General features: G+C 36.3%; 1 protein-coding gene across 4 annotated transcripts in view; it reads right to left on the bottom strand.

Moving 5' to 3' along the window:
* Window positions 1-24062, bottom strand: part of FUT9 (fucosyltransferase 9) — a 104894-nt gene that overhangs the window by 27013 nt on the left and 53819 nt on the right. Inside the window, exons 1-2 of one of the 4 annotated variants that reach the window (XM_063153033.1) lie at window positions 4762-4842; window positions 2367-2524 (exon numbers count right to left, since the gene is read on the bottom strand). The exons of 2 other annotated variants lie outside the window; for them this stretch is intronic. In XM_063153033.1, coding sequence (XP_063009103.1) covers window positions 2367-2409 — 43 coding nt within the window. In that variant the 5' untranslated portion in view covers window positions 2410-2524; window positions 4762-4842. Of the gene's footprint in view, window positions 1-2366; window positions 2525-4761; window positions 4850-24062 lie in introns of those variants that run through there. One more of the 4 variants, XM_063153032.1, reaches the window with a different exon arrangement.

Below are 24062 nucleotides of genomic sequence, written 5' to 3'. Positions count from 1 at the left end.
CCTTTTGCTTTGAAAGCTGTTATTACTCCCTAAATAACCTCCTTGTTGTTACTCCACTTTCTCTGTAATAAGGGTGGCAGCTGTTTGCTATCGTGCGTCACAAGTCTGAAGGAGTATTTTGGTGGTAAATACAGAGTATGAAACCCACTATTTGGATGTCATTCCCACAGCTCAGCTAACATGCTGTCACTGTCATTTTAGCATCCTCATTACATCAACATCGTCCTTTGTGACTCTCACTGCAGATTTCCAATCAAAATGTCTGTGATGAGGGAAATAGCATTATTGCAATCAAAGAGCTGAACAGCGTCTCTAATACTAGCTTGTTTAACTTCCCAGACACAGAACATAGATCTGAACAGCTAAACATGGCAGGAAAGCACACCTATGCTGTGACCTGCTCTGGCTTAGACAGCTGCTGAGGAGCAGCTAAACATGGATGAGAATTGCCCGACTTCAGTGCACCTCACTCCTGTAACATTGAAGGATGGTAAAGAAAGAGCATAACCAATACAATTTCTGCCTCTTAGTATCTTTCCTGTGTGCTTGCATATGTGCATATGAATTCACACACACACACAAAAAAAGTCCCACATAATTAAATTATTCAAAATGTTTTACCCTTCGTTCTGATTCAATTTTATGGTAAACCTAAATCCAGGAAGCCTGAGGTTCCTGGGTTCTTCAGCACTGTGAATACACAGAGATTCCATTTTCCCTGAGAGATAACATTTCTAGGAATCACAGCAGTACTGCAAAGCTTAAAAAAGTAACATGCTCTACCCCAAAAACTACGATGCAAAACATACAGCATTGATTGCAAAAAATCCTACTAGGAGACTGTAGGAAAGCAGCTCCTGAGTTTTACTGCTATTTCCAATTGAGTATAAAGAGCTCGCTGCTTGTTCTCTCAAGGCAGAGTGGCCTTAACGTGGAAGGTTTGAAATAGTCTCGAACAAATGCTCTTTTCTATCTTTTCTGCTTGTTCTTCTTCTTTTGATGCCACATGGGTCTGAACCATGACTGCAGCCTATTTTGTGTCAGGAGCAGAAGTTGTGCTGGATACACTTGGCTGCAATGCATCATTAGGAACTGGTTTAGCAATTGTGTAGACCGAGAGTAGTAAAATATTTTGACTGATGCTCTCTGTGATTTGGAACTCATCAGAGGTGTGGAATGAATATGGTCTGAATAGCTCTAGCTCTATTACTGTAACAGAATAACTGCTCTAATTTGGAGAAATTTGCCACCAGTTGGATGCTCCTGTCCTGTTTTACTGCATCGTAGGTCTATGTTAGTTAGCATGTGTGGTGAAGTATTGTATTTTCTGTAAATTGTGGCTTTTTCTTTTTTTGCTTTTCTCCTAAAATGATCCATGAATTTTACACTCCTACCCTCAGTTGGTATCTCTACCAGTGAGAGCACTAGTGAAACAAAAATTTCCTCTTCCCAGTAATGATATACACATTGCTGTCTGCACATTTGGTGAAGAAAGCAATGACTATGGTTTGCCAGCACTGTCCTTGCTCCTAAAATATGAAGAAATATGAAGAATATGTTTATTTTGTAAAAAAAATACATGAAACTTTTATTCTGCTGGGAAAAGATATACTGAAGTCTAAAAAAAGGTTTCAGAGCTACTTATGCTATAAATAACTAAAAGTGTCTCTTTCCTTATTCTGTTATTAAAGAAAAAACCCCAAAAACTTAGGATCCTTGCAGAGCTCTCAGATCTAGGATCTGTTCTTGGGCTAAAACTTCATCCTGAACCATCAAAGCTCTCTGATCTGCAGCAAGTCTTCCCAAATGCACGTGGAGTTCCCATTCACATTCTAGTCTCTTTCACAGTTTTTTCCTCAGATTGTCAATCTCACTACTTAATCGAGGTATCAGTTTTCAGCATTTCTCCCAAAGGATTGCTGAGCATTGTAGCAATTGCCTGGCTTCGGAAATCCTGGTATAGCCAGATATGTTACCTGTAAACAAACCTGGTTTTTTAAGAGATTGTGGAAAGCATAATTACTAGTCTGGTATTTAATTTTGCTATAAAGGTTTTTATTACACAAATAAAATCTCCCTCTACACGAAAAGGAACAGGTTTATTTCACTGTAAACTTCTTTATACTTTAAAAGTATAATTTAATTCCTTTACATAGGCAACTAACTTCAGATTGCCATAAAAGAGAAGCTGTGATGGCACTTCTGACAGAAATTAGAAATGAGAGCAACCTATTATAAGTTTGAGTGTTGATGACATTTTACCTGGTCTGCTTGAATGTTGAAAGAGCTGATGGGGACACTGACCAGTCAGATCTTATGCCTTGATTTAGTTTCCTCAAACGAAAAATGGAGTTAAAGAGACTCACCTTCTTTGTACAGCATTCTGAAAGTAGGTACAGAAATTATCATGTAACTAATATCGTGTAACTGTTTCTCTTGTACTGACTGAATCCTCTGTTAAGTGAGTAATTGGGGTCTGTGACAGCTTTGGGCTTGCAAATCAGCGCAGATGAGATTCAGCAGACTGGAAAAGCAAAAATCAAAAAGTGATCTATCAGATTACTTCCTAATCTCAGTGTCACGTCAAGTGTACACAGTAGGTTGTAGAAATTGCAGAAGAAACTCTGATTTGCATTTCTGGTAGGTCCAGATCACCAAACACCAATATGTTTGCTCTCCAAATGAGACCAAAATAAATCATTTTATTCAGGTATCATGGGAGCACCAGCTGTAATTTGCCTGAGCTGATGTACCCAACCTTTCAGCATGGCTTTGTGGGGCTGGCTGCACTGATGCCCTGTAAAACAACACGGAGCAGAGCTGGCTCACTTCTTGAGTATGGCCAGATCCACTGTGCAGCAAAGATCTTGCACAGCATAGATATTGTGGCAGTCCTTATGAATCACAATGCATTAGCACTCCTACTGCTTTACTCCAAAGGGCAATGGGGTCAGAACTTTGCTCACAGGAGGCACGCACAGGTAATAGTAATGCACTGCATGGATCTTGTGTGTAAAGGATTTCCTGCTTGAAAGATTGTCATGCACTTTCCTTTATTGACACCAAGTTTTTTGAGCTGAGAAAATACAGTTTCTATTTTAGTATGACTTCAAAGCCTGGAAAAAGCAGTTTTTAGCCTCAAGGTGATATGAAGAAGGAGAACACTGATGGGCACAGAGGAAAAGCAGACTAGGCAAATATACTCCAAGCTGATATGCAGTACAGCTATTATTATTATTACATTTTGTCTTCCTTTTTATACTGTATATTTAGAGGCTTGGTAGTAGAGAGGAATTAGCAGTCTCTGTTAGTCTATTCATTACTTTCAGAGATATTTCAAATGCTTTTTTAGCTGGCCCAAAGAAATCAATAAGAAGAAGTAGACTACAACATTACACATTAGAAAAAAGAAAACAAAAGTATTTATGTCGTTCTGTCCCATGTTACCTTCTTTTTTCTTACTGCATTATCAGTGTAGTTATGCCATTGTAGCACATTGCTATTTAAATTCCTTTACAAAGGTTATTTTTGAGAAAGTTTAAAAGTTTTCAGTTGTGCCATTGTCTCTGAGGCAAAAGTTATCTCAAATTCCTTCTTCAGTTTTCTTCTCTCAGGTGCTTCAGATTATTTCCCCAAAACATGATTATCAATTCAGAGCTGTCTTTTAAATGACATTTGAATTACAGCAGTGATCACAGATAATTTTTTCTGTATTATAACTTTAATATGCTCTTAGTAAGCTCACAATATTGCTTTATAAACTTTGTTATAAGAGTAATAGGGAAGAACGAAGACTCTTATTTCTATTTTCTTTCAGTATCCATTCTCTGTGGGAGCTAAAGAAAAAAGAGCTAAAAAAAGGTGTTGTGACAATAAAAAGATTAAATATTAAGTGTCAGCAAGTGTTTCCACTTCTCTGCAAAGACTTATATATAAAATTAGCTTTTAAAAGCTTCTTACAGAGTATTTTATAACTGTTTTACATGGAGTATAAATAAATCACCTAATTTTGGACTAGCCATTTAATAAACATAAAGAATCTTAAAGAAATTAACTCTTTTACACACAAAAAATCCCTGTTAACTCTCACTATATGAGTCTAATTATGATGGCCACATTAAATTCCTAATTTAGTACATACTAATGATTTTGAGAACAAGTGTAATTTAAGCTTGAGCTAGATGTTGCAGAATTCTACAAAGTCCCAAGTCAAGACAGTAAGCTCGGTGAAACTCATCCTACTTGTGGAAGGAACATGGTCCCACTTTAAAAATCACCTGACATCCATATGTGACAGAAATCCATCACTGTTTTCAAAAATAACCGAGACATTCTAATTGGAACTTCAATCTTCTAAAAGTTAGGCATATTTTCTAAATTGGGTGTTTAATCTATTTTCATATTTAAGGAGAGAGACTACTAAGTAAGTAATTCACAAAATAGCTATCTTTTAGGGAGACTAGATGCTTATTTCTTATTTCCTCTAGGGATGTAGTTATTAATCCTTTTTTGGATTCAAGTGGATGAAGGAGTAGAATCTTTCTGTATTGGCAGGTGGGGAATGTAAGGAACATGTCTTAAAAGCCATTGTAGAAAATAGAAGAATAAAATCCAAATACCTTCTGTGTTTGATTTGGGTTCTTATCTTCCAGGAAAGAAATCTAACAACTAATCTGTAAGGAGGAATTCAGAAATAAGGGTCTTTGTGCATCACAGGTGAGACTTAAATACTTGACTACTGTTACAGAATGCGATTCTCACCAGAACATTGTGGCTGTGGAGACAAAATCTTCCATCTGTGATGCATCCTAAAATACAGCAGCTTCATGTGACAGATTGCAGAATGGACAAATATCTGTTTTAAAATGAAACAAAACACATTTTAGGGACATCTTGTGACATCATAAGTCTTTCAGCTATATGTCAATTAGGAATCCTTCCTCTCTCTCCATGCTGACTTATGTGAAGTTCAGTCACGCTCCAAAAATCCTGAAAGGTTGAGACATACTATAGGGAGAGCACGTTTTGGTTTGAGATTCCTAGGAGGGTAATGACTTGTTATCAGGCTTTTGGTAGCTCAGCCACAGCAGAAAGGTCTGTGGCTTCCTCAGAGCCAAGCAGCCAGTCTGGATTCTCATGCTGGAGACTTCACCAACAATTTGGATGAAGAGGTCTCCAGAGACAGAAAGCCTACACAGCAGCTGAGAGGGTGGAATGTCCCACAGGTGCCTTAACATTTGAACTTAGGAACTTGAAGCTGTTGCCCAAGTCCTCTTCAATGAGACTTTGACTCTCTAGGCTCTATATGAAATATTTCCATAAGTGCCTGTAGGTTAAATGTTTTGCTTTTATGTAAGGACCTGAAAATTCAAATAATACACCAGAGAGAATTTACTAAAGATTCTGGGTATTATATTAAACTGTTAACATTCCTACTTTCAAATTCTGTCCTCTCCATGCCTTGTACGTCCTTTTGAAAATGAGATTTTAGAAATTCTTTCATAACATACTGTGAAAAACTACCCTCCCATTTCACTAGAAAAATGCAGAAATTTTGTTGCTTCAAACACTGACCTAATTTTCATACTGTCAGGTTTGCCTATAAAGAAGAAATAGAGTGTAAATGCAAGTCTTTTAGGGCTTTGATATGTTTGAAAACAAAATCCAATTAAACTCCTATATTTGCTAATCTTTGTCTTAATAAAGTTGCTGTGGGTGTTATTGGCTGTTTATACCATGAAAACATGGCAAAGCAGCATGATTATTTTCATATTTGTGTTTAGATATTTTACCATTATAGACACATGAGAAAACCTGCTTGAATCTTTTCAATATAGAAATCAGCAAATAGTTTTTAAAAGGAGAGAAGGTAATTAACTTCACTTCTTAATGATGCTCTTAATTTAAACTATGCAAGAGATGTTTAATGAGTGAGAGAAATGTTGCAGAAAAAACCTGTTCTTTGGTTAAAAAAACTAAATTAGAATCAGCAGAGTTAGAATCTATTTGCACATCTTCAGCAGACTTACTCTGTGACCTTAACCAAAGTGTTTCATTTTTGTGCCTTGTGGTTTTTCTATCAAACAGAAATAATAAGAATGAACTTGATGAGAGATTGTGGGCCTTAATTGTTTAGTATTTATATCTTCTGAGAGAATATAGATAGGATTGCAGAATGTGATGAATGATTAGCATTCTTCTGCTATTACCAAGCTCTGATATTTTTGCACAGCTATTTTATCATACAAAAATCTTTACTTTTTATAGCCCTGCATCCAACAACTACCCTGACAAATATATTGAGCAAAGTATGTGAAGTCCTTCTCATGTCTCTTAAATGTAATTAGTGCCCAAATTACTCTCAAAATCAGTAGAGGACAATAATAGTCTACGTCCACTGATTGTACCTTCCAGGTACACAGGAAGATGAGTAAAGAGTGACTTCCAGGTAAAACATATTTACACAATTTAATGGTTCAAAGCCCCCCCAAATCAGCACAGAACTCATTGTCTTCAGGCTTAGCATGCAGGTCCTGGAGAATGGAAAAAACCTCAACTTTCTGCTTCTGATTGAGCTGGTAGGCAACTTGTAGGCAACAGACAAGGTTTGTTTTGCAGGTGATGAGTTCCTGAAGCACAGGTCTGGCCCCACAGCTGCGGGGTCTGGGTACCCCAGACAGAACAAGAAGCAAACCCCTCAAGCAGTACTAACAAAAAAAGGCTACATGGGTACCAAACGTGCTCTAATGGTTGGCGAATTGTTCAGAGAAACTGCAGAGCAGTACTTGTGATGAACAAGTACTGCTACTTTGAAGCAACAAGCAATTTCCAACAAATACTTTCAAAAATTTCCTACACAGTTCAACAGAAAGAGGTTAATGGTCTTTTTATGAAAATATTTTCTTATTGTTATTGGTCTTACTTTGTGCATTGTTACTTTGGATTGGGGTGTGTGGACAAAGCTCTTCAACTTCTTTAAATATTTGATGCAGCTAAGCAGGTGGAACTTCCCACCTGATTTATTTGTCAGCATAAGTTAGGAGAGGTTTTTCTGGTTATAAAAATAATTTTATTTTGCATGGAGAAAATTCTAATGTTTTCACACAAAATATGTAACAAGACAACAAAACCAGGGGATTAGGACTCGTTCCTATCTACATTTAATCCTGCTCTGTGGAGTTTGCATATATGTATTCCCATATACATATAGTATATGTATATCAGAATATATAGTAATATAAATATAGTAATATAAAATGCAATGACATCAGAAACATACTATACCTTGACTATAGACTAAGCTGAACTATACATCCTGAACTGTTATAAACAGGGTGGAAAACAGTCTATATAGAACTCTTATCTGTACATGTCTTCTCTACCTTCTTTTAAAATAAAAATCTAAAGGGCAGTGTCACTACCCTGGATGTTGCAGACTCTGAAAAACATTTTATTTGAAAACTGCAAGGAGTAGCTCGGGATATAAAGTCCATCATGCCATTACAAACATGAAATGAATCAAACAAACAAACAAAAAAACCCCAAAAGAAAATAAAATCTATCCACAATAAACACAGATCCAAAAATGGTTTATGAAAGTGTTGTGGTAAAGAAAATAACACAATAAAATAATTAGAAAATAATAAAATAAAATAATTAGAAAATATGCAATAAAGTTTGCTGTGTAATTATTTACTTATTTATTTTAGTTATTATTTGAAATTATAATCTTTGTAATTTAAAATGGTATCAGTAACATGCAAAAATATAATAAGTTTTACTGTGATGAAGAAAACCAGCCTGTTCGGGACAGAATCATAGTCTCTTCTATCAGGCTTGAAGATAATTAAACATTTGTCAGTGTGACAGGTCCTAAATTCCCAGAAAATAATACAGGGATGCAAAAAATACTATTTCATATTGTTGAATGCTAAGGATATCAGAGCTACTGGGCATGACAAGTGAAAATGACAGATCTAACCATGTAGCAAGTATGTTAAATAATGTTTGGAGCAAAGTAAAAGTGCAAACTTTATGACTTACTAGTAAAAAAACATTGAATGCCCTTAGAAGGACAAGATGCAGATATTTTTGACCAATATGATCATATTTTTAATGTGCCAAATACATTTACAACCCTGGAATACATTTGCAATCTATCAGATTAATCTAAGTGTCAGATGTGATTTGAAGAAGGACAAGGAAGAAATGCAATTAGAATATAAAAAAGGCACAATAAGTTCATTCTTTTTTGAGTTATTGCTGTCCAACTTTCCCATGTGTTTGTCACACCTCTCCAGTCTCACCTTCAGGGTAAAGAACCAAACACTCAAAACATCAGATTTCGTATTTTGTACTCACAGACTTTTTTATCCTTTTCTAGCTATTTCAAATCCATTTAATATTTCAGTTGTAGTTGGGTATTTTCAGACCTAAATAGAAGAGTTTCTTATTTTTCTAATGGTAAAAAAAGTGAAAAAAATTATTTTTACCTAGTTCATCCACTAAAAGATTTCTCTTAGTTCACTATCATTTACTTTCTCAGTAAAACTCCTCTTGATTAGCCTCTGGTTTTCTCTGCAGTATGCCAAATTCTCCTTCAAAGCTGGGTCAAAGCCTTTTGAATATTCCCAACTTGCTGGTGTGCAGGGTAAGGCTTTCAGCTGAGTGTTGTAGCTTGCATTAAAACTGCCTGGTGTGCTAAGGATAAAACCAGCCTTGCACCAAACACAGAGCAGGCCTTGGAGAACAGCTCCAGGGAGAACCAGTGTGCTGCACACCCTTACCTTCAAGCAGCTGAAGAACACTTGGCTTAAAGGATTCAGTAGATGTGTTCTTGAAAGGCCAAGATTGTACTTCAGGAACACATACTAATTTAAAATGGAATTAGCAGCTACTTGCTACAGTGAGATTTCCCAGAGAGAGACTCTTGAGGATGCTCTGAGCAGATCTTTTACACAAAATATTGAAAATGAATGGCAGCACAAAACCTCTTAACTCCCTACACTTACCAAAGGCATCTTTTCCTACTCCCTCTCTTGCAGTAGATTTTTTTTTCAGTGTTTCTGTTTACCCCCTCAGAGAAATCAAAAATGAGTGTGTGTCTTTGCTCTTTTTTTTGCTCCATCTGATATCGCATTAGCTCTGAGTCACCTGCATTCTCCTGAGCTCTCAGTCTGATCTTGTCTAGGAATTGTACTCATTAGCTCAGCTGAAACAGCAGCTCACAAAGACATCACTAGCATCATGTACTGAGCACAGAGTCAAGGTCAGGTTGCTTAACATATGCATTTGTTCAGCTGTTTCTGAATTTCCTCCTGCAAATGTGAGCTTGGGGACTGAGTGAACTTGCTCAATGCTTCTAGAGATCCTAAATGGAATAATTTGATGTAAGGTTCTTACATCTGCAAAGCTGGGTTTTCAGCTTTAATTTTTTTTTTTTTGCTGTTGTTTTAAATAGTATTTTAAAATTTCAGCTACTACAAATGGAAAAGATAAAGTGTATTACATTATCTGAGAAATACTTAAATACATGTAAGAGGTAGCTGTACTATTAAACATGTGGAAAATAGTTAAGACAAAAAAGGAAGTTGTTATTTCCTGATGGCTCTAAACTATGATATATATAATGAGAAAAATTTTCACTTTTGCTCAAACTGAAAATCTGAAGTACTTTTGTTTGTATACAATACACTTTATTATTCAGTGGAATTTGACTTGCACTTTTGTGTTAGGAGTGATGTCTTTCTTAATAGATGATGGACTGTGCCTACCTCAAACTGAGTTGATTTGGGTCATCAGGTAGCTCAAACTTTTTCAATATTTTGCAAAATTATATGACCGCAGAACCTGTTCCTTTATAAAGATGTAGTTTAACTGGTTTATGTAACACCTAGTTGTAGTTTCTAAAATATTATAGTAATAACATATCTTTTGTCAAGCTCCTGGAGGGCTCCATCAGAACAAAAGTTTCATTGCGTTTGTATTATGAACATTCCATTGCAGGTGGAAAACTTGCCGCAAGAAATATTTTGCCTGAGCCCAGATACAGTAAATAATGGCAGCAAAAGAAGAGAAGAATGATAAGACAAAAATAGAGCAAGGAAGATCATGCATTTAAGTAGGCAGGTCCCAATGGCTTTAGAAAACTTGAAGTATCTGATCTATATCAGCCATCCTATTAGCTAGTGAATTCATACCAGAGTGCTCTCTTCTTTTTTTGGTGTTTTTTAACTTTCCTTTCCTTATTTGTTAATGGCAAGATCAACTTGAGGAGCCTATTGTAGAATTAAAGGGCAACCTAGAGGGAACTTGAAAGGTGTTTGCTACCACAGCAGCTAAATGATGTAAAGATGGACAGGTTCCAAGGTGAGCACAATGGCAGAAACATAAAGGCTGACTCTGATGTAGTAGGAAACAGGAGAAGGAGAAAGGGCTTCAGAACAGAAGCAAGTCTGTCATATCAGCTGACATGGCTATTTTGGCAGCTGTATTTTATATGAGCAGAACAGAGCGATGAGGAGCCTGGTCAAAAACCTAAGAGAGCAGAGGAGGGCTTTAGCAGCAATAAAAGAAAACATGGTATAAGCTCATCTGAAGGAACCCCATGGCTTTAGCATGTCAATAAAGGCAATGGAAAAGGAGGAACTGAAAATTTTCTCTTGCAAGTTAAAATATCTCTGGATTTTTAATGTTGGATTATCTGAACAATCTGCAAGCACTGCCTTGTGGCAATCCAGTATAATTGTGGGAAGGGATGGAACATCTAGGTAAGAAAAACACAGAGTATTTCTGTGTCCACATACTAAGTCAATGTTCTTATTGCTGATGCTCATTTGATTCCCTTTCTTTCCAGTGTACTTTACAAATATTCTATATAGCAAATATTTTCCAGCGTGGTCTTCTGTCTCTCCAGGCTGATTTCTGTTTATTTAGTGTTTGCTGAATACTCTGAATGAATAATCTGAAATCTTTAAATCTAATCGCTTTATTTATTATCTTTTTGAGTAGATAACTAATTCTGCCCTTAGACTCTGAGATGTTAGAACTTGAGTGGATGCTCTCTTGGCTGCCAGAGAGGAAAGCATTGTCTTCTCTTTCTCCTTTTGCAGTGTGACTACCACAGTGAAGATATTGTCCCCTTAATCCTTTTGAAGAAGAGGCCTTTTCTACAGGATATATCCTCTCAGAGCACAGGTGAGGAGGGAGGGTTATAAAATGCATTTATACTTCACAAGTAGAAGCCAAAAGGCATTTATAGCCAATAACAGGGATGCTGTTTGTATGAATTATGTCTCAATAATTGCATTGCTCCTGAGTTAAATAATTTCCTTACCCATTTTTCTGTCATCTTTTCTCCATCAAATTACAAGAATCATATCTGAGTGAAAAATAGCCCAAATATTGCCCAGGCATCTACAATTCTTTCCCAAACGGAAAGATTCCATCCCAGATAACACTCACGAATCGTCTTTCCATCCTGCAACCACTCACTTCCCTTTTAACATTAATCTCCAAAGTGAAATCATCCTAAACACTCTTTGAAATACATCCTTCACAGGTTCTAGGGATAATTTCCTCTGCTCTGAACTCATATGCATCTTCTAGTCATTTATGCAGGCAGCATATGGCCACATTTTTCTGGCTTTTCTGCCTTTTTTTATAATCTAAATCTTGTGGCAATTTTGTAACTTTTTTCTAATGAAATGAAATTGAAGAATGGGAGAATACATGTTCAGACTCACTTGTCTTAAGAACTAGGAAAGGGTTCAGGCAGATACAGTTTAATGCTGCAATGCCTAAAACTTCCACACTTGGAGCCAAGTGTAATGCTTGCACTGAGGAGTGCACTGTGCTGCTGAGAAGGGGAGCACTTGGAGTTGTGTTTGCACTATAAAATCAGGCGCCCCTGTTCCCTTGAACAAATGGAACACATAGATGTGTACAAGAGGGATTTGCACTTATCAGCAGCTGAAACAATTTGTTGCTTAAACCAGTCCAGAGCAGGGCTAATTTACAACTCCATTTTGTTTGCAAGTAGGCATCTTCAGGTGGTAGGTGTCATGTCTCCTTAACAGGAATATGGGTCCTGAAGCCCAGCCCCTGCTCTTGGCTACCAAATAAGGCCTTAAGTGGTCTTTCCTCCCTCGGATGTGAAGGATGCATGATTGTAGAGTACAGCGCTCAGAAATGTTATGGCGGGAAAAGACCTTCAAGAACATCAAGTCCAAGTAAGAGCAAGTATTTTCAGAAGAGTGACACAGCCAACAAACCAACAAACTCATTGTGGAAAGATGCTAGTGAAACAGCTTATATTTTTTCCTCTGTTGCATTTTGTCAGCCAAGAATGTGAAAAAAATGAAGGCCAAAAGGATTGTGTTTTTTCCACATCTCACCAGTGCAGAGTTTTGTGTTACAACACACACCTAAGAAAGAGTGTTCTAGAGGAATCCTGCAAATATTCTCAATTGTAGGTCCTCAGTAAATATAATGTTTGACCTGGAGATAATTGAAAAGATAAGAAATAAATTCTTCCTGTGCTGAGGAGGCCTAAAGCCAGAATAGTTATAGTTGCCTTAAAACACTCATCTTCAAAGCAGAAGCTTCACCCATGAAGCTTGGATGCTACTTTGAATTTAGACTTGGAAATTGTTTTCCATTTGAACCTTCTAAATGTTCACACTTGAATTAAGCAGAATTACTCATGACCTTAACATTGAACACAAACAAAGTATTTGGATGGTATGGACATGAGGTAGAATATATGATGCTTAATAATGGAAGTGGGATTTTCCAAGTTCCTGTCTGAGTTAGTACAAACTTGTCTCCCTTATCTGCCATCTCATATATACAACCAGCATGGCCACTTTGGTTCCAAATTACAAGGTACCTAGCTGCTTCTGTTCTGATGGGAAAGCCCTCTATGGGAAAGAATTTTGCAAACCTTGATAGCCTTTTTAAACTTTCTCCAGCTTCATTCAAGACAGCCTACTTGTTACTGATGTTTACACTAGGTAAGTTGTCCCCATGGGAATTAGGCAGCATGATACTTTCTAGAACAGAGCTAGTCTCTTGAGACCTCAAAGCCTTCCTACATTAAAGTGCTGCTTGTTGATAATTTCTTTCTTGGTTCGCATATGCACAAAAATACCAGTAAGTATCTAAATAGCACTGAAAAATGGATTAAAATTTACTGGTGTTCTATTACAAAAAGGTACAAAATACTACAAATTGTCTTTAGAACTAAAATGTTTCACAACTATTTAACATTTTATCTCCTTTGCTGATTGTAAATTCCACTCATATATAAAATTAAGTAATTAAAAATATTATTAAAGTGAATGTCTAGTCTTTTTATAATACAAATCTTCTGCTTCAGCCTCAAGTAGTTTCTCTTCCTGCATTGTTAAGTTGATTGACAGTCAATCCACTTTGTTCATCAAAAGATTTGAGGAAGCCATTTCCACCACAAGTTCTTCTCTGCTACTTTTAAAACATAAGATAACTTCCTTTATCTTTCCAGATGAAATGGCATTCACTGTATCTCAAGGGTTTTTTGTGTGTTTGTTATCCATAGGTTATCTTAATTTGACTTTTTCTTTTTGTCAGTTTTCTGTGTCTTTTTCATTGTCCCAATTTAATCTGATCCTGTGATTTTTTTCCCTAGAAGTGCTTTTTTGCTATTTATCTTACTTGACAACATAATTTTTCTTCAACTATTTCTTATGCTCTTGTCTAACTAGCTATGATATAAATCTATTCCACTCACAAAAAGGGCAGTTTATACTTCCTTAATTTACCTACTTCAAGACACAAAATTGATTTTAATATAATTTTCAATATAAGCCAAACATCTTGTATTAAACTAGAATCACTCTCTGTTTCTCCAAAACTGAAAATATTCAAAGGATGTTGGTATTCCTTATTGTACTAGCTTTCTAAAGGAGCTATAAAAGTAATTTTCATTAATGTGTGTTGATAATTCTACTGAACTGTTACTCACATGTAAAGAGTTAAGCACATACAAAAGCATTTCTCAGGAATAATTTTAAGATAATGATCATCTTGGGTAGTTATTTAGAGAATATTGTACTGAAGCAATTTGTATTCAAGTGCCCTATTTTTGGTTTGAAAAAGGCAAGACTAAGGCTCATGCACATGATTCCTCACACCTACACATGAGTACAAAATTTTCGGTACCTCAATCTAAAAAAAGTGATCATTACCTTCAACAGCTGTAAAGTAGGACAATAACATAGTAACTTGGCCAATATATTAAAAAAAAAAAGAAAAATTATTTTTCTTCTGTAAGTTCTGCTTGATTGAAAAGTTCATGATCAATTCCCAAATAAAGAGTTATATTTTCCCCAGTATATATGTCTGTATCCTGCGTCCTTTGGAGACACTGTAGCAATGTGTAGGTAAATATGAGAGAGCAGAACGGGCTTAATAAAAATCAACAACAGATTTGTTTGAATAAGGATTGCATGATCAGGATTTTTACTAGCAGGCTGGCAAGTATCCAAGGTTACAAGTGGTTAGAGGGAAAGAATACACAAAGAATGAAGACAAGCTGAAATTTAGAGTAAAAATACTTTACCATTTGAGAACTCTTGTCTTGGGAATATATAGCCTTTATATTTTCACTGTGTTTCTGCAGTGCCAGATTGTACAAGCCTGACCTGTGTTGGCCCTAGAATTTCCATCTGTATGTATTAGGGCAAACTATATACCTTGGAGCTATCCCCTGCTCACTCTTTCCAGTTATTATTCCTAAAACTGACACACATGAGTTGGCAATTGTTGAACTAGCAGAAGATAAGTCACTTTTTTGCTGCATTTCCCCCTCATCCACTTAAGAAAATTAAGTGATGTAGCATAGATTTTATATGCAGAATACTTCTCTTCCAGAGAATTATAAAATATGTAATCCATTTGTATAGGATTTTTCTCTGAAGTGAAATCTCCTTAATGTTGCAAATGGGCAGTTCTAACCAGCTGATTTTTGTTCTTTTGTTGGTGTGTCCTTTACATAGGTGTGATTTATGCCACCAAAAGAGTGTCACAGCTAGTGAAGAATTGAACATTTATCTAATCAAAATAGTTTCACTGCAAAATTTTTTTTTATTTTCTCTGCACAGGAATTAGAATATTCAACCACTATAAAAACTGAAAAAGAACCTGTGCAGTTGTCCCACTGACACTACTGCACTACCAAAGGAGACACTGTTGCCTTATAGAAGAATCCAAATTCAAATATAGGAATAAAATGGGTAAGGGAGATGAGCCACAATTAGAAAAAACCAAACCACCAAAAAAACCCCACGCCAAAGGGTTCTTTGCCCAATCTTTTGGACAAAGAACTGAATTGGTAACTAATTTTCATCTGGTAGCAGAACATGGGAAAAAGAATAGTGAAATAAATCAAATGAATTTATAAACCACTTTATATTTAAGTTAAAATATTTTTAAAAATCATCAACTCACTTTTAAAATTGCAAAATAATGAACACATCAGTTGCAAGAACTAACAGTAAACATCTCTATGACTCAGGGTTGCAATTCCACCAATAAGCAGCACTTCTCTGTGTCTGCCAACTCATTTAGAGACAGAATGTTTGGTTTTAAATAAAATAATGAAATACATTTTAAAAAAATTTAGTTTGTTAGCTACAGATAATCTCGTCTGTTGTTTGTAGGTAATGTGTTATAGTTGGTTAATTGATAATCTGTTAGATTATAGATCATCTCTTCATAGCGTTAAACTCACCAGTATTCATGGTGTCCTGTTAAGCTGTAAATTAACCATCTAAAGTGTTTGGCTGATGCATGAAATGCTGGTTTGGACCTCTTTGTAATGACACCACCAGAGTCTCATTGTCTTCATGAACCAAGATTATCTCTTTTCACTTGGGCCAGAAGTGAAGAGAAAGTTAAAAACCAAAACAAAGCCTAATTTCACTAGCATAAGTGTGTGTTTCCCCACAGACTTGAGTGAGAAAATCTTTTGTCTTATCTACTAAGCCATCTGGTACCATTAAGCTGCTGAGAATTGATCAGATGGAAAAAATCACTGCAGACTCTAAGCATGGTCAGAATCAACTCTGTGACAATCATTGCCCTGTTTTCACCAAAGTTCTTAACAATATAAAAGGCTCCTTTTCTTGGAAGTGGATCTGTTAATTTTTCCTCAGTGAGCCAAAGTTTGCAAGAGTAAAATGTTTGCCTGACTTAAATTAGTTTTGCATGAATTTCTGTGTAATGACAATGGTTCAAAAAAAGAAAATATCAAAAGCCATATTGTGGTGAGCAATTCTTGTGTGGAAGCACATAATGAAGGTGATTGTCTCTTTAGTATCATATTCTTTCTCTTTAGTACCCTATTCTTTTACTTTTCTTCTTCAGACCCTGTCCTTTTTTTTAATCTTTAGCAAATACAATGCAAATCAAGAACAATGTGGAGTTCAGATTAACATAATTTCCATTACTTTCTCTAAAAACTGTTAAACAGTGAGACTGTGGGCTTTCATGCACACTTTTCATTGCTGGCACATTTATGCTATGGTACTAGAAAGATGGATGCACCTGCTTGCTCTTTTGCATTGCAAAGAGGCCCCTTGATTTTAGTGAGCTAAAGCAAGCCTCTGAGCATGCCTTTGCAGGATCAAAGCTCAGCTGCTTCAAACTTCAAGCTTCAGTAAAAAACATGACATACCTAGGTCAAATTTCTTTTCTGTTTTGATAATCTGTTTCTGTAATTGCTTTGTTAAGTGCTCTGTTTTTCATCCTACCTTCTGTATTGAATTTGTAGTTCAAACCTATACTTATTTAGCAATTTATCAAAATAAAACTGAAGCTAGGTATGCTGCTTTTGACAAAAAATCCCCACAGAATAAATAAAGCAGGTGAAAATCTTTTCAGGAAAAATAAAGTCAAACCAACAGGTCAAGTAGAAACTCATAAAAAACTGAAACTTATTTAAGCACACACACATAAGAAATCTTAAAATGAGACTGGAAAGGCAGAAATAAAATTGTTTTCTTGCATATTAGATGGCTATGAATTGCACAAAAAATGATTGCCCAGATATTTCAATTTAAAGCACAAAATAGCTATTTGTTAAAACCTGTAATAGGTCCATAACTGGACATAAAATAAGTAATGGAGTGACACGCAGGGAAAATGTTTGTGTGTTTCTCTGACAGAGTTTTAAAGTGCAGGCAACCTAATGAGTCTTATACACTTTATATTTCAAATTATTTGCATGAATCTTACCACATGACTGTATTTCCTCTGAAGATTTTTCTTCCTTTCATTTGCCTCTACTTTGTGCATTCATACCATACTGGTTTGCTAGGTGGAACAGTAATGTAAATGCCTTTAAAACTGACTTTCTGATTTGGGAGGTTTGCTTTGTAGATAGCAGGCAAAGTAGTCAGATTTCATATCAGGCTCTCAGAATCAATTTGACCAGGCCTGTCTATGGTGGAGCTTAAGCTGCTGATTAGCTAGAGATAGAAATGAGCTTTATTGGATGACATAGTATCTAATTGCTTAGAAGTCACCAGTTTATGGAATGGATATAACAACAGAAACTGGATTAATCTTGTCTTTGTTTATTCTCATCAGCCTTCAACTTGATTATTTACCTAGACAACATTATGCACAAAAGTGACTGTCTTTGTGCTTTTTACTCTGGCTATCATAAATACCATGGCTTTGAGCATTTGGAAGATGACATTTAGGCCACTGCTTTACTTCCCTTTTTTGTCTTCAGAACATGGTCAAATGTCCTGAGTGATGGCAGTGATTGCTTTTGATTTATCTCACTTTTCCTCTGGAGTACGTAAGCTAAGTACTTGACATTCTTCCTCAGGTCTTGCCTCTCATCTCTTGGTTTTGGTCAGCTAAAGATTCTTCCAGATGGTGAATAATCATAAGGAAAGACAATAAATTACAATCAGAGAAAAACACTGCAGACTGAGGCTGAGTGGGAACAGTGTGGTTTCCTGTTCTTAATGATCTTCCAACTATGCTCCACATGCTGGAACTACCTGATCATCCACAATATTCTCATCCTTCTGTTGCTATCTTCCTAGTACTGAAATTAGCATAACTTTTTTTCCTCCAGTAGTTCTACCGACTAGCAATTAAATAAAACTAAAAACATTTGCTTACTTTATAATTTATCTGTGCAATTTGGCTGTCTTATAATTTGTTTCAAACTGTGCATTATAATCTCTAATATAAAATATGGAGGAAAACTTGTGCTGTTGCTGAAGAATGCAGCTGGACAGCTATTATTAATGTAAGCAGAAGTCAAACAGCTTGATCCCTTTAAAGTTTGTTGGCACTTAAATACTTAAATACTTTAAAAATTGTGGAAGGAAACAGGATACTTTCAACTGACTTCCATGTTAAAAACCTACCAGTATTTAGACACTTTAATGCCAACCCTTATATATTCACCTGCTTCACCTCTATAAAGTGAAAGTAACTTCCTTTTTAATCAGTTTTGTTCTATTGGCCAAAAAGTCTTCATCTTTCCTTTAGCAGAAGTCTCTTTTGAATAGCTGAGCCCTTTTTGGCCATTCACTGAGAATTTTCAAACTTTTGTTACTGGTTAGGCAAGATGCTTTGGGAAAACCAGTTTTTGTGCAATTAAAGATATAACACACACATTCACACGAGGGCAGACTGACAGTGACAAACCTTGGCTCTGACACTTCCCAGCTCTGTGTTTTGGCTTTCCAATGCAAGCAAAATTCTTCAACCCTATTTTTGTGGGTGAAGTACTGGTTTATGTGAGTTAAGATTTGTAGGAAGTGTGATTCAAATAAAGAAAGGATAGTCTGAACTAAATTCAAGTGTTGCACAACTTTCCAAAAAATGTGAATTCATTGTGCATCAAGTAGACTGAGCAACTTTTCCTACTTTGCTTTCAGAAAGCATTGACTTGACATCATCCTGTTATTCTATGTCTTTTTGCACCTTTGAGAATGCTTCTCTGCTCTTTATCATTGCATGTAATTATTTATCTTCCTCCCAGGTAAGTTTATCTACAGCTATTGATATCTTCAGTCTGTAAGTAAAGGAAAGAGACTTCATTGGATTTCCAAGTTAGTCTACAGTACATCAGTATTTGGACACTGTAGTTTAAAAAGAGGGCCATAGCAACTTTGGAGGGATTCTTGTATGCTTTTACTGGGCTGCACTAGTTTTTTGTAGAAAAGAGACTGTCAGGTAAAACTTAGAAAAATATACTACTAAAAATATTTGTGGAAACAGGATCCTAGGAATAAAATCTTCCACTTCTTTTTCAATTTTGCCATTGTATCTATCACTCCTTGAGGAAGCTGAGACCTCAAGGTGTGAGTGGTGAGAACTCTTGCTCAGTTCTCAGCACTTAGCCCATCTTGATGGATATGAACTCAATCAGAGTTTATCAGCTAAGAACAGAATGAATAGGACGGGATTTTTCTGACTGCTATAATTCTGAGATTGAATTTTGACCTGCTATTTTCTTATTAAAACAAAGTAGGGAAATAAAGGCCCACAGGCAATCGTACATATAAACCCAAGTTACTGGGTCATAAAAAGATGAAATATTTACCATAATTTTAACACAGTGTGGAACAAGCAGCAGATATTGGTCTCAGTGAACAAAGCTCCATCTTTTTCTTAGCATCTGGACCTGTAAATTTCTAAAGCAACAATGCCATAATTAATACAAAGGTTTCTGCCATCTGTTCTGTTTGATAAAGATTATTTGTTGCCCTTGTGATTTTGGAAACTTTCCAGTAAATATTCCAACAAATTTGGGCATAGAAATAGTCAGGTATGAGGCATATGACCATTATTGTGTCTGATGTGCAATAAAACACGATGCAGTGATAAAACACAAAGGAGAAGATAAAAATAGAGCACCAAACATAAGGAAAGAAATATTAACAGATATAAAGAATATTTGACTTTAAAAAATCACTAAAATTTCACAATGCATAAAAAAGAAGTAATATTAAGGCCATGATTTCAAACACTTAAAAGCAGTAAATATGCTGTTGAACTCCTCATCAACTGCATAGAGGTCCCTTGTGGCTTTATGAGAAATTTTCCTGCCTGAGAGGAGCTCAGGTGACTGTGAGGCGTGGAGCTTGTGACAAAGATGAAAAGATACTGATGGCATATGTAAAATGGACAGCAGCAACGAGCTCTAAAATAGAAGTACAAAGATAACACTTTAAACTGGGAAGAAATTATTTTAAAATCATTACCTTTGGTAGAAGAATTGACAACAAGTTAACACATGGCATTTCTTTCATTTTGTGAGGCACTGCATAAAATTTAGCTTTACTGTATTCGAGTGCCTGAGAATGTCCTGTTCTCACTGTGAACTAATGAGGTACACTTTCTCTCATCTGCTCAAAGTTGCAGCAGAAATAGTCTCAGAATTTCCTATACAATGCCTTCCAAACATAAAAAAAATTGGACAAAGTGCAAGTAGATTTAGGAAAACATTGCTGTGACCAGGAGATTCATATTAACAGGAATAGTATTTTGAACAAAATAGAGAACTAGCTGGTCTGATTTCCATTCAGATCCTTAACACAGTCTTCTTTTTGATAGAGAAGTGGGATCATTAAAGATGATACAGATCCTTGAAATCTGGAATCATTAAAGATGATTCCAGATCTATGAAATGAAAAAAATTGGAAAATTGCAGCTACTCCTCCAAATCTGAATGGGAAAAAGTCTCAGGTTTCTTTTCCAGTTTGTTTGAGTTTTGTGAGCAAGTGTTAGATGTTTGTCTAGGGCCTCTAAAATCTGATATACAGCTATTGCAAAATTCAGGTTAGAATGTTCATGGCAAAATCAACTCTGTTATCTCAGCTCTCAATCTGTATAACTTTGCTTACTGTTGCAATGTTCTCCTGAGCTATTAACATGTTTGACCAGTCAACAAACAAATAAAGTAAATAAAGTGTTTACTTTGAAAAGAAAATAACAAGGCTGCAATCCATAGTGAAGAGAATACAAGCTGCCAGGGTTAGCAGAAGACTACGGAAATATGTTCCAGTTCAGTATTTGTTCAGAGTTTTCTCTTTTCAGACTAAGATAGTCATAAATAAACTAAATTAAAGTGAAATAACATGGACTGTTTTTGTAAAGGCATCATCAGATAGAAAAAAAATACAATGCCTCTTTGTAGCAGCTGTGGGAGGACACAGTCCTGGACAGGAAGGCTTCAGAGGATATTGACGACAAGAGAGCAGGACCACGAAATGGAAACAGAGTGATAAGGAGTCCTGGAGGCATTGATTTATGAGAAAGATCAGAAAGGTAAAAGAAATCTATTGCTAATCAGTGACTGAGGATGAAAGCCAGCAATGGATGTGGGCATGCTTTGTAGTCATGCAGGGAAATGTTACTGGAATGATAGGGGTTTTTGGGGATTGACAGCCCAGTGATCTCATTCCAAAATGATCTAAAAGAGCTCAGTAGGCTGAGTAACATTTGAAAGCAATGGAAATAGAAAAGGCAGTAATTGAATACAGGTGATAGAGACAACATAACTAGATTTTTAATTTCAAATTCAGTAGCATATTAATGTAGAATCAGAGCTGGGAGAAAGAATTTGCCATGCTGACTGCTATAGTGGCTGTCCTCACCCTATATCCTCTTTTTTCTATGGTTATCCCTATCACACTGGGCAAGGAAAATGTAAGGATCATGTATGTCTATGGAGCTAAGTAACTTATGGGGCAGGATACATACAAGATTTTCATTCAGCCAAAATTCAACGCACGGGGCTGTGGAAAGTATTGAACCTTGACCACTCTTAACAGTGACTGACTCATCTGCCATTGTGTGAGGAAAGATGAATGACCTCTTACCCTAGTGACCACAAACACACTGCCATCCAACTGGAAAGAGACTCTTGTTGACCCGAAATGAAGTATATTCATATTTATATATGAATATATAAATGAAATACTGAAGAAATTTTCTGGTGTGTGGGTTGATGAAGAGGTGTTAATACCTGCCTCCAAAAGGGCACCCCTGAGTTTACCATATGAATTACAGAGTTTGATTGGTAGATTTGGAGGGGAAGAAAGCCAGAAATATGTTTACTTGAAAAAATGACATGAAAATCCCTCTATAGTCTAGTGAAGAAAAAAGGCACAGCATGTCTATGAATGTACCTGTCTGCTAAAGATAATCCTGGCTCCAGGATTTCTGGCACTTGAAAAAACTATGAGTGGGATTTAGTATATAAGGAAAGACTGAAAATGGTATTATTCTATGGTTCAAACAAGCTTGGTACTGCTTTCAACAAAGGTGGTTTAGATCATGTGTTCTTCTCAAGAAGACCTTTTAAGAAGCTAAGAAAATGCCAAAGTTGCACTAAATGAACAGTGAAGGTCAAATGAGGGCACCAAAAATTACCATTTCAATAAAAAATTAGGTTAATTTGGACTAAGAATGGCTTAACTTTCATGAGCTCTCCTGTTCTCACTGCTAGGTTGACTTGTGAGTGACCATCCTACATAGGCTTTTGTCTTTAGATAACTGAGATGTTTCTTGGTAAAAAGTGTTTTGGGTAAGAATTTTTTTTTTGCCTTGGTGACCAAGTAAGTAGGTAAGGGCTAATGGCCAGGGCTGTGATTCAGAGTGATTTAAGCAGGCTGGAGGAATGGGCCAGAAGAAAAGGTTGCAAATTTACACAACAAATGCAAGGTCTTGCACCTGGGAAGAAGAACCCTTGTCATGACTGGGGAACAGGTCTGCTGAAAAGGAGCTGAAGATCTTAGCAGACAGGGTGTGAGCAATCTCTGCCCTGGCAGGAAAGGCCAGCAGCATCTGGGGATCCAGGGAAATTATTAACCCCCACTATTCAGTGCTCAGACAACACCCAGACCCTGTGGCAAGGTACCGGGTCCCCCAGCACAAGACTGATAAGCTGGAGTCAGTTCAGTGAAGGACCACCAAGATGCTCAGGGGGCTGGAGCATGTCCTGTGAGGAGAAGCTGAGAGAATAGTGCTTTTGAGCCTGGAGAAGAGGGACTTTGGGGACACTTAACAGCTCTTCAAACCTACAATGTGGTCCCTGAGAAAACTAAGCCATGATCCTCCCTAGTGGTACCTGGAAAGACAACAAGACATGATGGAAAAAATCAAAATAATAAAAAATAGAGAAAATTTTTCATTCTGAAAGCAGCCAAGCTGGTCAGAGATATCAAGTAGTCTCTGTCCTTGGAGATTTACAAGACTCAGCTGGACACAAACCTGAGCACCTGGTCTGATCTCGGATCTGAGACTGCTTTGAGCAGGACAATGGACTAGAAATGTCGCAAGGTCCATTCCTGCTTCAGTGACTCTTGGATTCTTACTCAATGACTCTGCCAGATCAGTTGCGTGGTCTTGCATGGTCTAGGCAGCTGTAATCTACTGAAGGCTTTAAATGAGAATACTGCATTGAACTGAAATCAGACTCCAGCTAACCAATTTACTGGAGCACTAGGTTTAATACCTAATATCAAATCTGTTCAAATGTGTCACAGACTTCGTAAACACTTCAGTACCACCCACTCAAAGGAGAAAAAAAAGAGTAAACCAGTTTCTGCTCACAGTTACAGTGAATTAAGTGTTTGCTTGTTCACATTTTTTCATGTGCAAAGATGAGTACATTCACTGATGTCCCATAACACTAACAAATAAAATATAATGATACAGTGCTCAACCAAGGGAAAATGAACTGCACATTGACTTCATATAGCTCTCTTGTTTACCTGTGTAATTTATAAAATCTATAAAAATCCCCAAGCAAAACGTCTTAGCAAAAAGAAAAAAAAAAAAAACACAAAAACTTTTTAATGGATTGAACCCTAGAACAAGAATAATTCCAATAATTCAATTTATTATTTAATCAAGGAATACAGAGTTCTGGATATGCTACCAAAACCTTTTAAAAAGCAAGTTAATAATGTTCAAGTGACTGGCAATACAGCAGCACTATCCTTAGGCTTCATTTTGAATCTAATTTATTTAATTCAAAAAGATCA

The sequence above is a fragment of the Melospiza melodia genome, chromosome 3, assembly GCF_035770615.1.
Source record: "Melospiza melodia melodia isolate bMelMel2 chromosome 3, bMelMel2.pri, whole genome shotgun sequence".
Taxonomy (NCBI): domain Eukaryota; kingdom Metazoa; phylum Chordata; class Aves; order Passeriformes; family Passerellidae; genus Melospiza; species Melospiza melodia.
The sequence above is the reverse complement of the archived record's forward strand: the minus strand, read 5'-3'. Positions and strand labels throughout refer to the sequence as shown.